Source organism: Leptodactylus fuscus, chromosome 2 (genome assembly GCF_031893055.1).
Source record: "Leptodactylus fuscus isolate aLepFus1 chromosome 2, aLepFus1.hap2, whole genome shotgun sequence".
NCBI lineage: Eukaryota > Metazoa > Chordata > Amphibia > Anura > Leptodactylidae > Leptodactylus > Leptodactylus fuscus.
The window spans coordinates 136,586,808-136,601,468 of NC_134266.1; the positions used below are offsets into that span (position 1 = coordinate 136,586,808).

A 14,661-nucleotide genomic window follows, 5' to 3' on the forward strand; every position below is an offset into this window, starting at 1 on the left:
CAGTTTGGCACAAGCCATCTAGGGGACACCGCAAACATGTGGAAGACAGTGCGCTCGTCAGATGAGACCAAAGTTGAACTTTTTGGCTTATATGAAAAAAGTTACACTGAAGGCGAAAAAGTAACACTACTCATTACCCTGAACACACCATCGCCACTGTGAAACATGGTGGTGACAGCATCATGCCATGGGGAGGCTTTTCTTCAGCAGGGACAGAGAAGCTGGTCAGAGTAGATGAGAAGATGGATGGAGCCTAATGCAGGGCAATCCTGGAAGAAAACCTGTTAGAGGCTACAAAAAACTTGAGACTGGGAAGGAGATTCACCTTCCAGCAAGACAATGACACTAAACATACAGCCAGAGCTATAATGGAATGGTTTAGCTCAAAGAATATTCATGTATTAGAAAGGTCCAGTCAAAGTCCAGACCTAAAAACCATTGAGCACCTGCAGCAAGACATGATGGTATATAAATAAATAACAGTAATAGTGCATGCCCAAACACAAGGGTTTCCCCAGAAATGTCTCTGCCAAATCTTCCTTACCTGCTCAGGTTCTAGATTTATGACCATGTACACTATGTATTCAGCGATGTTAATAAGCTGTCCCTGCCTTTTCTAGAGGAGCTCCGGCTGTAGTTACAGCTTTGTGTGTTTTGTGCAAGTGCTTGTTTTGTGCAAGGCATGTCCTTTCAGGGTTAAGGGTAGACCACTAGGACAAATGTTCTGGCAACATATTTCCTTTAAGGGTGCATTCACACGTAGGAAAATGGTGAGGAATTTGGTGTGCAATTTCAGCGCTGAAGAAAAAAAAAAAAAAAAAAAGCCTCCCATTGGCTTCAATGGGAGACTATTTTTTCAGCCCTGAAATTCCACACCAAATTCCTCACAGTTCCTCCGTGTGAATGGACCCTAAATGGTCATAGACCAGACAATGAACCTTTCAGACCAGTTAGTTTCATTTCACAGAGCATATGATTCTGGACCAAAAAATAATGCACTTTAACCCCTTGGGAATGCAGCACAAAAGTACCTTAAAGGGATTCTATCACTTAAAACTAAATAAATACATAGGAATAGCCTTAACCACTTCAGTACCAGGCCAATTTTTTTTATTTATTTATTTATTTATTTTGGGGGGGGATTTGTATGTGCGGTTTTGAGGGCTGTAACATTTTAATCATAGGTGTTATTCAACTAATTTCTGCGTCTTATCAGTGACACACAGGGCTTTATTTTTATGCTTTTATTTTTGCATTTTTTTTTTTTTTATCTGGGAAAATATAAACAAAATAGGAAGCAAATAGGGTCACTTTTTTTAAAATTTAAAAACAAAGTGCTACTAAAAAAACTTTTTCCTCTCCGTTACGGTAATTTTTATTTTACACAGTCGTCAGGGGTAGTGCTATAACCTTTAATAAGGGCGTTTTATTGGCGTATTTATTTAATTTATTTACATTGAAAAAAACCCCTCATTTCTATTGCAGGCTACATAGAGTAGCCTGCAATCGAAAGTATAGAATGACAGGCCAGTGAGGCTCCAGGAAGTCATAGGAATGGGACGCAGGCCCCGGAGCATCGACCACGGGCATTAGCAACGGTGTCTGCTGTTTGACACCCAGCAAGGGAAAAGGGTTAATCGTCCCTTAATTTACTTTGGATGTTAGAACGTTTACACGTGTAACAAGAAAATTCTCCCCGCATAAAAATTTATAGATTATATATATATATATATAGATATAGATATATAGATATATAGAGAGAGAGAGAGAGAGAGAGAGAGAGAGAGAGAGAGAGAGAGAGAGAGAGAGAGAGAGAGAGAGAGAGAGAGAGAGAGAGAGAGAGAGAGAGATACACACACATATATTTTTAGGGACCACTTAAGTTCTGAAGTCAATTATAAAGGCCTATATATTAGAAACCTCCATAAATTACCCCATTTTTAAAACTGCACCCCTGAAACAAGTCAAACAGCATTTGGGAGGTTGTTAACCCTTTTAGCATCTCATTGTAATTTACCGTAATACATTCAGAAGAGGTTTAAAAGGAGAAAAGTGCATTTCAAAGTTTGTTACACAATTTCTGCCAAGCACAGAAATACCCCACATGTGGATGCAAACTGATGTTTGGGCACACGAAAGAGAAGGAGCGACACTGGATGTTTGAAAAGCAGATTTTGCTGGAATAGTTTTCAAGTGTCAAGTCTCATTTGCAGAGCCACTACAGTACCAATACAACAGAAACCCCCAAAAAGTGACCCTATTTTGGAAACTACACCCCTGACATTATTTATCAAGGGATATAATGAGAATTTGGACCCCACCCCACATAGAGCATAAATAACAAGTTACCTTTATTCTGCGAGTTGGTACGATTACATTAATTCCCAATAAAATAAATTTATTTTTAGCTTTACTAATTTTGTTGAAAATACACCCATTCAACTATTTTTACATTAATATTCTCTGAGATACGTATCATTTTTATTTTTCGGTTGACAGAGTTGGTCGCCTTATTTTTTGTGGGACAACCTGTGCTTTTTATTGATACTGTTTTGGGGTACATATGACTTTTTGATCACTTTTTATGGGATTTTTTTTTTTTTTTTATCAGGCAAGATGGCAAAAGAAAAAATAATTTCCTTTTTTTGCGTCCGACATTTACCATGCAGGTTAAATAATGTTTCAGTTTAATTGTATTGGTTGTTACGGATGCAATAATTCCAAAATGTGTTTTGTTTTTAATACATTTTCAGGGTTTTTTGTTTTGCACTTATTTGATGTCCCATTAGGGAAACTAACCAAGCAATGGTCTATACAAGGCAATACACGTGTATTGCAGTGTATAAAGGAAGTCAGCAGACGCATAGGCTAACTTTTTCCCATCTCAGCAGAATCAACCAGGTATGGAGGCTCCTAGAAGCCCAGGTTCACTGGCCAGATCCTGGGCTGCAGAAAATAAATATCGCCACCCCACGATCCTGCCACAGGAGGGACATTTTATGTCTCTATACACATTTGTAATCTGTTTTGTCAAAAGGGCTGAAAATTCAGCAAATTTCACAGATTACAATGTAAAGAGAAAAAAAAAAAAAAAGTCTTCATGTGCTTTTATCCAATTCTGGCTGCATGTGTGGTTACAGGTAGGCTATTATTCCGACAGCAAACAGTTTACTGGTCATATTTCTTTTCCTATGTTTTACCTGCACATCTTTGCAATCCAGTGTTCTCCTATACTATGGTCACTTGGGCTTTTCTCAGCTGTTTTGTTTGCTATTGTAGTTACTCCTGGTGGTATGACAGAACAGTAATAGAGAGGGGAATGAGGCAAGCTACTCCTTATTGTACACTCCCTGCGCCTGAGAAAAATGCCTGAAGGCTTATACAGACTGCCCAGCGAGGTCCTGCACATATTTCAACTTTACACGAAAACTTAGGTACCCTTCAATATCTTTCCTTAGGATAGTTCATCAATGTCTAATAAGTAGAGGTCCAATACACAGGACCCCAACAGCTCAGCTGCTTTATACAATAGTGGTACCTGGGAGAATGCCACTTCTGTTTCACAGGCCAGTATCATGTTCATTCCTCACACATGCTCTAATGCAACTAAATCCCATTCAATTGAATAGAGCTGAACTACAATACCAAGCACAGCCCTTACGCAATGTATAGCGCTGTGCTTAGTATTCAGTGAAGAGTCTGCAGTTCTCACCCAAACACTGCTAATTTTCAACTAGCTGTTCTTGGGAGGTCTGGGCTGTTTGAGACCCATGATCTGATATTGAGGATCTATTCTAAGGATAAGCCATCCATGGTACATTACAATCTGAGAACTGTTCACAAGTCATTTAACACTAGAATGTGCAACTGTAGGGTGCGCATAAAAAGGAGACTAAAGCATAGAATGTGTAAAATATTTTATTTGACATATTTCATGAGATCAAGGAAATTTCTAGCACTTAATGATTTGCACTTCGATCACATCTGTCTCGGCACCTCTTTCAGCCACTATATCTTTGAAGCAGGAAACAGATTGTGGAAAGTTACATTTGATATACAATTGTTAATTGACCCCTGCATGACATATTGCCTCACAAGTGGGAATAGAGGGGAGGGTTTAGGCACAAATTTCCCACTGTCTGAAGTTCAATGGAGAATATAAATTATAATTTAGTTATTGTATAAAATATGCAGCCAGCTTAGGACTAGACCACATAAATTCTGGTGTGATATTATATAGGCATCACTACCTTGGAGGTTTTTGAGCAGCAATATTTTTTCTTTCAAGTCCATAAGGTTTTAAAATGGTGAATTCATAAACTGCAACATAAAAAAATCACGTATTTGCACATGATACAATCTTGTATTCGACATGGAACTGGGGTCAGGAGGCTGAGGCACACAAATTCTGCACTGTTACACATACGCTGCAGCCCTGTTAATACAGGCTGTGCAATAGGATTACATTCCTGATCAGGAATGTAATACAGCAGCTTTTTATTACTAACCAGAATGACCTGAATAAAGTGAATTATCTTGTGCAGTTTTACCTTCTCTGCAATCTGAATGTGACTTAACTAGAAATTATAATAAGGATCGCTGTTGCTGAAAACCAGACTGCACACTTTGCAAGGCAGGTTATACAGGATACTAACTTTAGATTACAGTGTAGGTTGCAAATCCAAGAAAAGAGAAAAAAGGAAATGCACAGGCCAGATAAACTATGCACATAAACTTGCTGGCCAAGTCTCAAGCAGCAGCTTAGATGGATACAGTGCAAAATATGGCTGCAGTTCTAAAAATCCCAAATGCATCCATGTTTTGGCATCAGCCTTTAATTAATGGCATTGACTGTGAAACTGTATTGTTGGAAGGGGCATCAGAAGACGTATTGAAGATGTTATTTGGACTATTAGCTGCCATAGAAAACCGACAGCAAAGGATTTGGCTTAAGGCAGTGTTCAAACAAAGCATCATTACAGCCATGGTGGCAGCAGAGAAATGTGAAGGGCCCTGAGCAGTACTGATGTTCTTCTACATCACCTGCATCTCATACTTTGGATCACTTTTGCCAAGAGAGCAGACAGACAGATCATGTTTCAAATTGGCTAAAAACAATGAACCACATATATAAGAATCCACCTATCTGCACCGGAGCTAAAGATCTTCAAAGAAACGAAAAAAGCCAGTGTCACATTCATTTGGTCCAGTCAACATCCCCAGTATTCTCCTAAATACAGGTGTTTTTGTATGTGCTCTATATTCACCCTCAGCACAAGTTGGTGCCCCTTTAATGGTTTTAATACTTGAGCCAAGATACACTGAGGCAAAACCTCAACTCTGCAATTCACCCCAGTTACATTGTGATATTAAAATGTTAATTGCACATGGACCTATATTTTTCCCCTGTCCATCTTCTAGATGAACTTGTGGAGAAATGTATAGAAACCTGCTTTGATTTTTTTATCTTTGCCTATTGTGGCACTTTATTGTAGTTTTGGATTTGACAGGACGGAAGTGAGACCAGTCTACTGATGTCGATCATTTTTTTCAACTTGATCTATTGCCCTGGGTCATAACAGTTTGGTCAACCTGGTTTTTTCCAATTTTATTGCATACAGCAGGGGCCATTGGCATCCTTGAATCGCAAGCGCATCTTGGGTCTGTACTTTTCCAGATAAAGCAGCTGTTTGGAGTTAAAGGCTCCTCTTCGTTTCCTAGAGGTAGAGAAAATTCCTGGTGTTAGCAAGTTTTGTTTTATAACTTATGAGCTAAAGTAATTTCTAATGCCAATTTGTTAAAGATTATTCTTCAAACCAAATGTATATCGAAACGAGGTAGTGTGCTTCCATCTTATTCAGAAAGACGACCACTCCCCTATTCAAGCAAGGCACGTCTTGATAAAACTGTTTAACAAGCAGCTTTTGCAGAGCCTTGTTTAACAGGAGCGGAGGTCTCAGGAGGTAAAGTCAGAAAGCCAGATGGGGAGGGAGAAAGAAGAGAGCGAGTCTGTTAATGAGCTCACTTACTGCCTGATAAACTGCACAGCATCCTCGTACTTCATCCCGCATTCAATCAGTGCTAGAGCAACCAGCACAGGGGCCCTGGAATGACATAGTGCAGAGATTAGTTATGTGTGCAATTCATAGTCTGGATCCTTAGGGCTCACCAGAGGTGCAGACACCAGAAATGCATGAATAATTGGATTAAAACCCACTGCTTCCTCACATCCCCCCCATCCATTGCCAGCTCTTACCCACAACACTGTGTAGTACCACTAATGGTATATGCGATCTCTTAAGCCTGACTGCCCTTTCAAAAATAGAAAAATAGGTCAAGTAACAATATAGTAAGAGTTCATTCACTAGTATAGTGAATATATATATTATATAGTTATATATTATATATAGTATATATAGAGTTACATTTCTTTGCATTCCTTACTCCAGAGTAGCTTATTTCTGCTAAAAGTCTGGCTCCACTGAAAAGGAGCATCAATATTATTGTAGCAGGCCTACGGATCATAACCTGCAGTTCTCGTCATTTATTCTGCCAGACACCATCATCTGCATCTTACCAAGCAGCCAGTCTGGGTCCTGAAACGTTCCCTTCTATAAACACTCAGAGCCCCCTGTGTCCACAGGCAGTGCACAACAGCTCTAGTATAAGAAGTGCTGTATGCTCATTAAACATGTCCGTAACACAGCAATTATCCATCACAAATGCACCAGATGCTGCCTTATTTATATTATCTTACTACCCGACCCATCCAAACAGTCCCACATGAAATTACGCAGAACTACAATACACTGCTGGAGGCTTTTTATTTAAAAAAAAAAAAAAAAAAACCACAACAAAAAAAAAAACCAAAGCACTTTTCACCTTACAAAAACAGACAATGAGAGGTTAATTAAAGGGGCATGAAGAAAATACAAGGGGTTATGAAGTGTCAAATGGTAGATTCACAACCAAATATCTTCTAGATATACACCACAGTGGAGATAAACCTCAAAATAACCAGATAATAAAGGCAGTGGCAATGTACCAACCTTCCCAAGCCTGCCACACAGTGCACTGCAATGCAGCAACCTGGTTCTTCACGAAATTTGGTTTTCAAGAGATTCAGCCAATCATCTACTATTTGTGTAGGAGGTGGTGCTCCATCATCAAATGGCCAATCCTAAAAATTGGAATAAAAGTCTTCAAATCAAAAGGCAGATGCATTCACAATGCAAAATAAGCTTCAACAGTACAGGAAAATCTAAAAACCACAACAAATACACCTCAAAGTACCATATTTAAAGTGTTATTGGCATCTTGTAAAGCGATATCAGTAATGAAATCCAGTCACTGAGACCCCCTACCTACCTACACAGTGAATTAGGGTGTTTCAGTATTGACTTAGCAATTCTTCCCCTTCTAAATGTTGGCTTCACACAGACCAATTTGGTCCAAGAGATAAAGATTGGATGTTTGTAGTATTTCCCAAATGGAACGCTGAGCCAGGACGACTACCAGAATCATAGTCATCTATGGTCCTAGAAGACCTTGCTATCCTGTGGCCCTACTTTTCTGTACTGAAAACACGATTATAGTATGGGACAGTAGAGCCACAGGAAAGCATGAACTCCTAGGGATCATAGATGACTAATGCTGGGAAATATTTACAACATCCAATGTATCAACCTGACCAAACTCATCCCTGTGAAGCTGCCCTAAGTTTCTGTGCACAGTCAAATGGTTTGGCTATGAATATACACTCACCGGCCACTTTATTAGGTACACCTGTCCAATTGCTCGTTAACACTTAATTTCTAATCAGCCAATCACATGGCGGCAACTCAGTGCATTTAGGCATGTAGACATGGTCAAGACAATCTCCTGCGTGGCATGGTTGTTGGTGCCAGAAGGGCTGGTCTGAGTATTTCAGAAACTGCTGATCTACTGGGATTTTCACGCACAACCATCTCTAGGGTTTACAGAGAATGGTCCGAAAAAGAAAAAACATCCAGTGAGCGGCAGTTCTGTGGGCGGAAATGCGTTGTTGATGCCAGAGGTCAGAGGAGAATGGCCAGACTGGTTTGAGCTGATAGAAAGGCAACAGTGACTCAAATAGCCACCCGTTACAACCAAGGTAGCCAGAAGAGCATCTCTGAACGCACAGTACGTCGAACTTTGAGGCAGATGGGCTACAGCAGCAGCAGACCACACCGGGTGCCACTCCTTTCAGCTAAGAACAGGAAACTGAGGCTACAATTTGCACAAGCTCATCGAAATTGGACAATTGAAGATTGGAAAAACGTTGCCTGGTCTGATGAGTCTCGATTGCTGCTGCGACATTCGGATGGTAGGGTCAGAATTTGGCGTCAACAACATGAAAGCATGGATCCATCCTGCCTTGTATCAACGGTTCAGGCTGGTGGTGGTGGTGTCATGGTGTGGGGAATATTTTCTTGGCACTCTTTGGGCCCCTTGGTACCAATTGAGCATCGTTGCAACGCCAAAGCCTACCTGAGTATTGTTGCTGACCATGTCCATCCCTTTATGACCACAATGTACCCAACATCTGATGGCTACTTTCAGCAGGATAATGCGCCATGTCATAAAGCTGGAATCATCTCAGACTGGTTTCTTGAACATGACAATGAGTTCACTGTACTCCAATGGCCTCCACAGTCACCAGATCTCAATCCAATAGAGCATCTTTGGGATGTGGTGGAACGGGAGATTCGCATCATGGATGTGCAGCCGACAAATCTGCGGCAACTGTGTGATGCCATCATGTCAATATGGACCAAAATCTCTGAGGAATGCTTCCAGCACCTTGTTGAATCTATGCCACGAAGAATTGAGGCAGTTCTGAAGGCAAAAGGGGGTCCAACCCGTTACTAGCATGGTGTACCTAATAAAGTGGCCGGTGAGTGTATGTGTATGCATACGTATATAACAGCAGATAGTCACTTAAATGGACTTTGCTGCCATTTTCTACACAACAACACTCAGACTGTGTGCTGTGCAATAAAAACACAGCACTAAACAAGACTGGATCACCACTGATCATAAACTGATGTCGTAACCTAGTGATCTGCAATCCCCTTATCAGATGGGAAAAATCCATAAAATGACAAAGGTTTTCCAAAAAGAAGCAAACATTTTTCTTATTTTATTAATTTAAACAGGGTATTTTGGAGCTCCATAAAAAGGTTTAAGATACACAGATTAACCAGTGCAGATTCTTCTGCATATGTGTAGAATTCACCTTTATAAGCAAGGGGTGGCGTTTACAGTGGTAACATTTTCCATTCTCACATAGGAAAAGAGAATTCACTATGCTCCCTACAACTCTGGCTGCACAATGTAAAATTCCACATCTACCCTTTAAAGATTTTTTGCATTTAGGTCTTCCAAAGTAGTGGTGAAATCTGCAGTGACTCAGCATGCAAAACATGCACATTTTAGCAACTTATATGTGAGAGAGAAACTGGTGTTAGTGTTCAAAACCTCTAACATACAGTTGCCGGCATAGACATCAAGGATTAAAGGGGCCGGGGGACTCTGCTGCATGCACGCAGTGAAGTCAAGAGCCGTACAACTCTTCACTATACGTGTGCCTGATGTGCAAAGCATGAGCAGTAAAGCAGGCCCCAGGCCTCTCCATACTTTGATTTCTACAGACGGGTGGAGGAATGTTAGAGGTTTGAAACCCTAAACCCCTGCTGCTTAGCAGCATGCTGGTGGTTTAGTGATCTCAAACCAGCTGACAGGTTTCCATTAGTGCAAAGTAATAACCAAATACAAGGAAGAAATACTCACTAGTACTTGTATCCCTTCCTTCTCTACCGGAGCCTTGTCATACGTGGCTTCACAAACTCTTACAAGCGTGGTGACTCCATATTTCTTCAGCTCCTAAATAAATTTAAAAAAAGAGAAAAAGAAAAATTTAAAGCAATCACTCACATCACAAGAGGTGTTCGGTAATTTATGAAAGGACTGAGTAACATTAGTCACGCTATACCACTGGAAGAAAATACCCCCGTTAATAAGCCCCTTTCAGTTATTTCCTACAGCAAAGGAAGAAGTTGTGTAGAATTATGAACTAAATCGTTGTCCAGTTCTGCAAAAGTTTTTATGATTGAAAATAATAGAAACCTTGAGAGAATTGACATGGAAGGTATCTAGGAAAATGATTTAGCATTGCTTGATGAGATTCACTGTTTACGTCTATGGTCATGACGGACAGCCCATGGTCATGTGACGACACCGCTATTTACATATATAATTGCTGAAATTGGGCAACCACTTTAAAGAGACCTTCTAGTTCATAATACACATTAAAGGGGCTCTATCAGCAAAATCAAGCTGCTAGAGCCCCACATATGCGTGCATAGCCTTTAAAAAGGCTATTCAGGCACCGTAAATGTTATATTAAACTACCCCCCCGCCCCCATTTTAAAATAATAACCTAAAAAAGAATGTTCTCTACTTACGGAACGTGCACCCTGGGCGGGCATTCAGGGTGTGTCTTCATCTTCTTCCCCGCCTCTTCTTCCTCCGATGTCTTCGGGTCCCGTCCTCCTCCGGCGCTTGCTCGCGGACACTGATAAAAAAAAAAAAAAAAAATAGATTGGGCGCATGAGCAGTAGCCGTAGTAGAAGCCGCGTGCTACTGCGCATGCGCCCAAGCTATTTTTTTTTTTTTTAATCAGTGTCCGCGAGCAAGCGCCGGAGGAGGACGGGACCCGAAGACATCGGAGGAAGAAGAGGCGGGGAAGAAGATGAAGACACACCCTGAATGCCCGCCCAGCGTGCACGATCCGTAAGTAGAGCACATTCTTTTTTAGGTTATTATTTTAAAATGGGGGGGGGGGGGGGAGTGTAATATAACATTTACGGTGCCTGAATAGCCTTTTTAAAGGCTATGCACGCATATGTGGGGCTCTAGCAGCATGATTTTGCTGATAGAGCCCCTTTAAGTAGCTACACTTAAAGGAACCATCCTTTTTACATTTTTTAGAAGTAGCGCCTTTGATTCCTAGTCATCTGTTCATTTCTGTAAGGTGGCCACTCGCTTCCCATAGTAGTCTATGCACAATGCGCTTTGGTAGTTAGAGACATTCCCCTCTGCTCGCAGAAAGTCCGGGGAGTGCACTAACAAGATTGCAAATAGGGCACTAGAAGTTTTAACATGCTGTACATTTATTAGGATTTTCTTTTTGTTATTGGGAATTGATACTGGGTCACTTACATGATAATTGCTCTACAACTATATAGATTTATATTCATATAGCAGCATGAAGAAAAAAAGAACGCTAAATAAAGCTTGGTAGAATAGAACAGGTGTCCACTGTTAAATGGGTTGTTCACTTTAACAGTATGACATAAGACTTAATCTGGAATTACATGTAGTTTCTCTATATACTGTGAAATGTTTGACGTTATGAGTAACAGTCTAGGCAGGGACAGTACTAAGAGACTACAGTGATCATGTTAAGGTCATGCTGTAAGCCAGATCATCCTGCATATTATGTCTTGTTCTGATCCTTCATATTACTACTTAGGCAGACACATGAACAAGACATCCGCTTGCCCTTGAATCCACATAGACCCCTAAGAGACTGACATTCGTGCAGACGCACATCATCCCATCTTTATCCATTATTTTCCCCACATACGACGCTTAAATCTTTACCAATTATATGATTGTACGGCTATTTCTCCCTTACATTAACTACATACTGTACTTTTATGATTTAAAAAAAAAAAAAAAGGATTTATAAAATGACAACCTCAGAAGTCGCCAAATAGGAAGGTATACAACATTTTATAAGTGGTTTTGTAAAATAACATGAAGTTTATACAGTGTCAAGGTCAATTTCGGTACAGTGACTGGTGTCAAGGAGACACTTCCAAAACTACTAATCACCATAGCAACCACTAAGAGGCTGAACCATCATGAAATTCCAGAAGATTTCAGTTCTGAAGCCTGCAAAAATGAGAATGAAGCTCTAATGAATGATCACTTCAAGAGGACCTTTTATGTCTTCATGCACATGCGGTTTTATATACCGCTAGAAAGCTGACAGTGCGCTGAATTCAGCTATTCGTTGTGGTGTCTGATATGCAGTCATTTAAGTCTCTGTCTGGTGGTCGTGTCAGCCTGTAGCAAGCAAGAAGTGAGTCTGAACTGTGACACAGCCCACCTGTGCTTAGAGCTTTGAATAACACCCCTGCCTGACAATACAGACCCTAAGTAGCACTAAAACCAACTGTGTTGGAATAAAAGGAGCAGCTAAGAAGAGATGCTAGGTAGTGCAGTTAGTGAAAAGTCCTCAGGCGAACAAGTAGCCAGTACTTCTAATATATTATATATAAATAATTTCTATCTTCTCTACAGTCTGTACTGAGGGAGCAGAGGGGTATTGGAGCAACAGTACAAAGTGATTATTGCTTCTGCAGCACGTCGCTATATGTGGTGTTAGCTTTAGGCTGATACCCTACACAGCGAGGCGTTGCAAAAAAAAAAAAAGATTGAAAAAAAAGCGTTGCAGAGTGTCACTGCATTCTTTTTTTTCTGCTGTGCTTTTACAGAAAGTCCCTACTATTCTCATATGAAAAACACCAGCCTTTCCATAGGTATAATTGATATGCTGCGATTTACAAAACTCCAATGTTTTTTGGAAAACACAGCATTATTGCTGCAAATATTTTGGATGTGTGGATGGGATTCGCCACTTTGCAGGTATTATAACAGGCAGCATTTCCACAATGTGGGACCCCAGGTTAAAGTGATAAATGACCCTTAAGAAAAACAAGCCTCCGGCATCTGTTATTCTATAACCTTCAATTATATAAAGAAATGTATTTGCCGAAGCTACATACCTCCGTGAACTTGTTGAGTGTGGCATTAGTTGGATTATGGGTGATTAGAAAACGCATACACTCATATGATATTTCCACTGGAGCTGGACGGTTCATTGTGATGTTTAAAAAAATAAGGTTCGTTTAAAAAAAATTCTGAAAAAATTCACAGCAAAATATTAAAAAAATTCTATTAAGAAAAAAAAAATATATATATATATATTTGCGGGTGGGAAAAAAAAAAGAAAAAAAAAAGAAAAAAAAAAAAAAGTATATTTATTGCAAAGTCCCAAATAAGAGATGTTTATTTCTTGCAGATAATCACTTCTGGGATGCAGAACAGCATCCAAAGGAAACCTCTCACATTACTTGAGTGAGGAGAAAAAAAAAAAAAAAAAAAAGGACTTTAAAATATATATGTAATTGAACCGAAAGGTCTCTACTACAGTGAGGCACTCATTAAAGGGGATTATTTCCTCTTTAAAATTCTTCCCTTCACAAAAGGAAAAATGAAGTAGTGAAAAATATTCGGCTTTGAGGTGGGATAATAAATAAAAACTCCCATATGCTTTTTTTGACGCTGTCAAGAGACCAGAAGGTTAGGCTTAGGATGTCAGAAGACTTTCAGCTCACTTGTCCGCACCAATGCTGTGCTGAGCCTGGCAGTATTCTGTTCTTACACGCCGAATCGCCATAAATGTTCGACATAAATTCCAAGAGTAACCCTGAAAAGAAGAAAAATAAAGAAACAAGACATTAAATATATGGAATATATATCCTACTAATATTATAAGTGTGAAAGTTTGTGTGAAACGCCTGGACGGATTTGCGTGCAATTTTCCACAAACATAGTTTTCCCTTAGGATTGAGTCACAGGCTACTTTTGGTGCCACTAAACAACATGCCTTCTAGCAGGAGACTCACAAAAGCAGGACTCCTAGCCCCAGCTATAGACTCACACACACTGCCTGGCATTTCCTGCCTCAACCTGCCTGCACACTCCTTACTGTCACCTCAGGAGTAGCTCTCACTCTACTCACTCACATAGTCTGTATCACTACATACACAACACATCACATTGTCTGTATCACTACATACACACTCACACACACTGCCTGGCATTTCCTGCCTCAACCTGCCTGCACACTCCTTACTGTCACCTCAGGAGTAGCCCTCACTCTACTCACTCACATTTACATATAGCTTTCCACTATATAACATACTACATACACAATATAACAGATCACATTGATTGTATTACTACATACACAATATAACTCATCACATGGTCTGTATCACTACATACACAATATAACACATCACATGGTCTGTATTACTACATACACAATATAACATCACATTGTCTGTATCACTACGTACACAATATAACACATCACATGGTCTGTATTACTACATACACAATATAACATCACATTGTCTGTATCACTACGTACACAATATAACACATCACATTGTCTGTATCACTACATACACAATATAACATCACACTTCCTATCCCACCAAACTTTTTAAAGCACTTTTACAGTTTCACACGTCTGTGTTCGCCCAATTCTCAAATCACCGCAAAGGAAGTCACGGGTAAAAGCTAGTGTGTGTATATAAGCATTAGCAGTTGCAGGTAACACTTAGGATTCACAGTTAATTGCTAGGCTGAACCTCGGCTTGCAAATTATAACAATGAAAAGCCCAAGTGCAGTCTGGCAATAACCGCTAAATGGTGACACATACTGGCATTAGTAGGGAACAGACTAAAGGGCACTGTCATGGGGAAGGAGTCACCTTT

The 14,661-nt window shown here is 40.0% G+C and overlaps 1 protein-coding gene across 1 annotated transcript in view; it reads right to left on the reverse strand.

The window, feature by feature from the left end:
* Window positions 1-3,900: 3,900 nt before the first annotated feature.
* The window catches only part of PTP4A2 (protein tyrosine phosphatase 4A2), a 28,651-nt gene continuing 17,890 nt past the window's right edge, over window positions 3,901-14,661 (reverse strand). Inside the window, exons 2-6 of the mRNA XM_075264721.1 lie at window positions 12,879-13,582; window positions 9,814-9,906; window positions 7,050-7,180; window positions 6,030-6,104; window positions 3,901-5,717 (exon numbers count right to left, since the gene is read on the reverse strand). Of these exons, the coding sequence (XP_075120822.1) occupies window positions 5,609-5,717; window positions 6,030-6,104; window positions 7,050-7,180; window positions 9,814-9,906; window positions 12,879-12,974 (504 nt within the window). The 5' untranslated portion in view covers window positions 12,975-13,582 and the 3' untranslated portion in view covers window positions 3,901-5,608. The remainder of the gene's footprint in view (window positions 5,718-6,029; window positions 6,105-7,049; window positions 7,181-9,813; window positions 9,907-12,878; window positions 13,583-14,661) is intronic.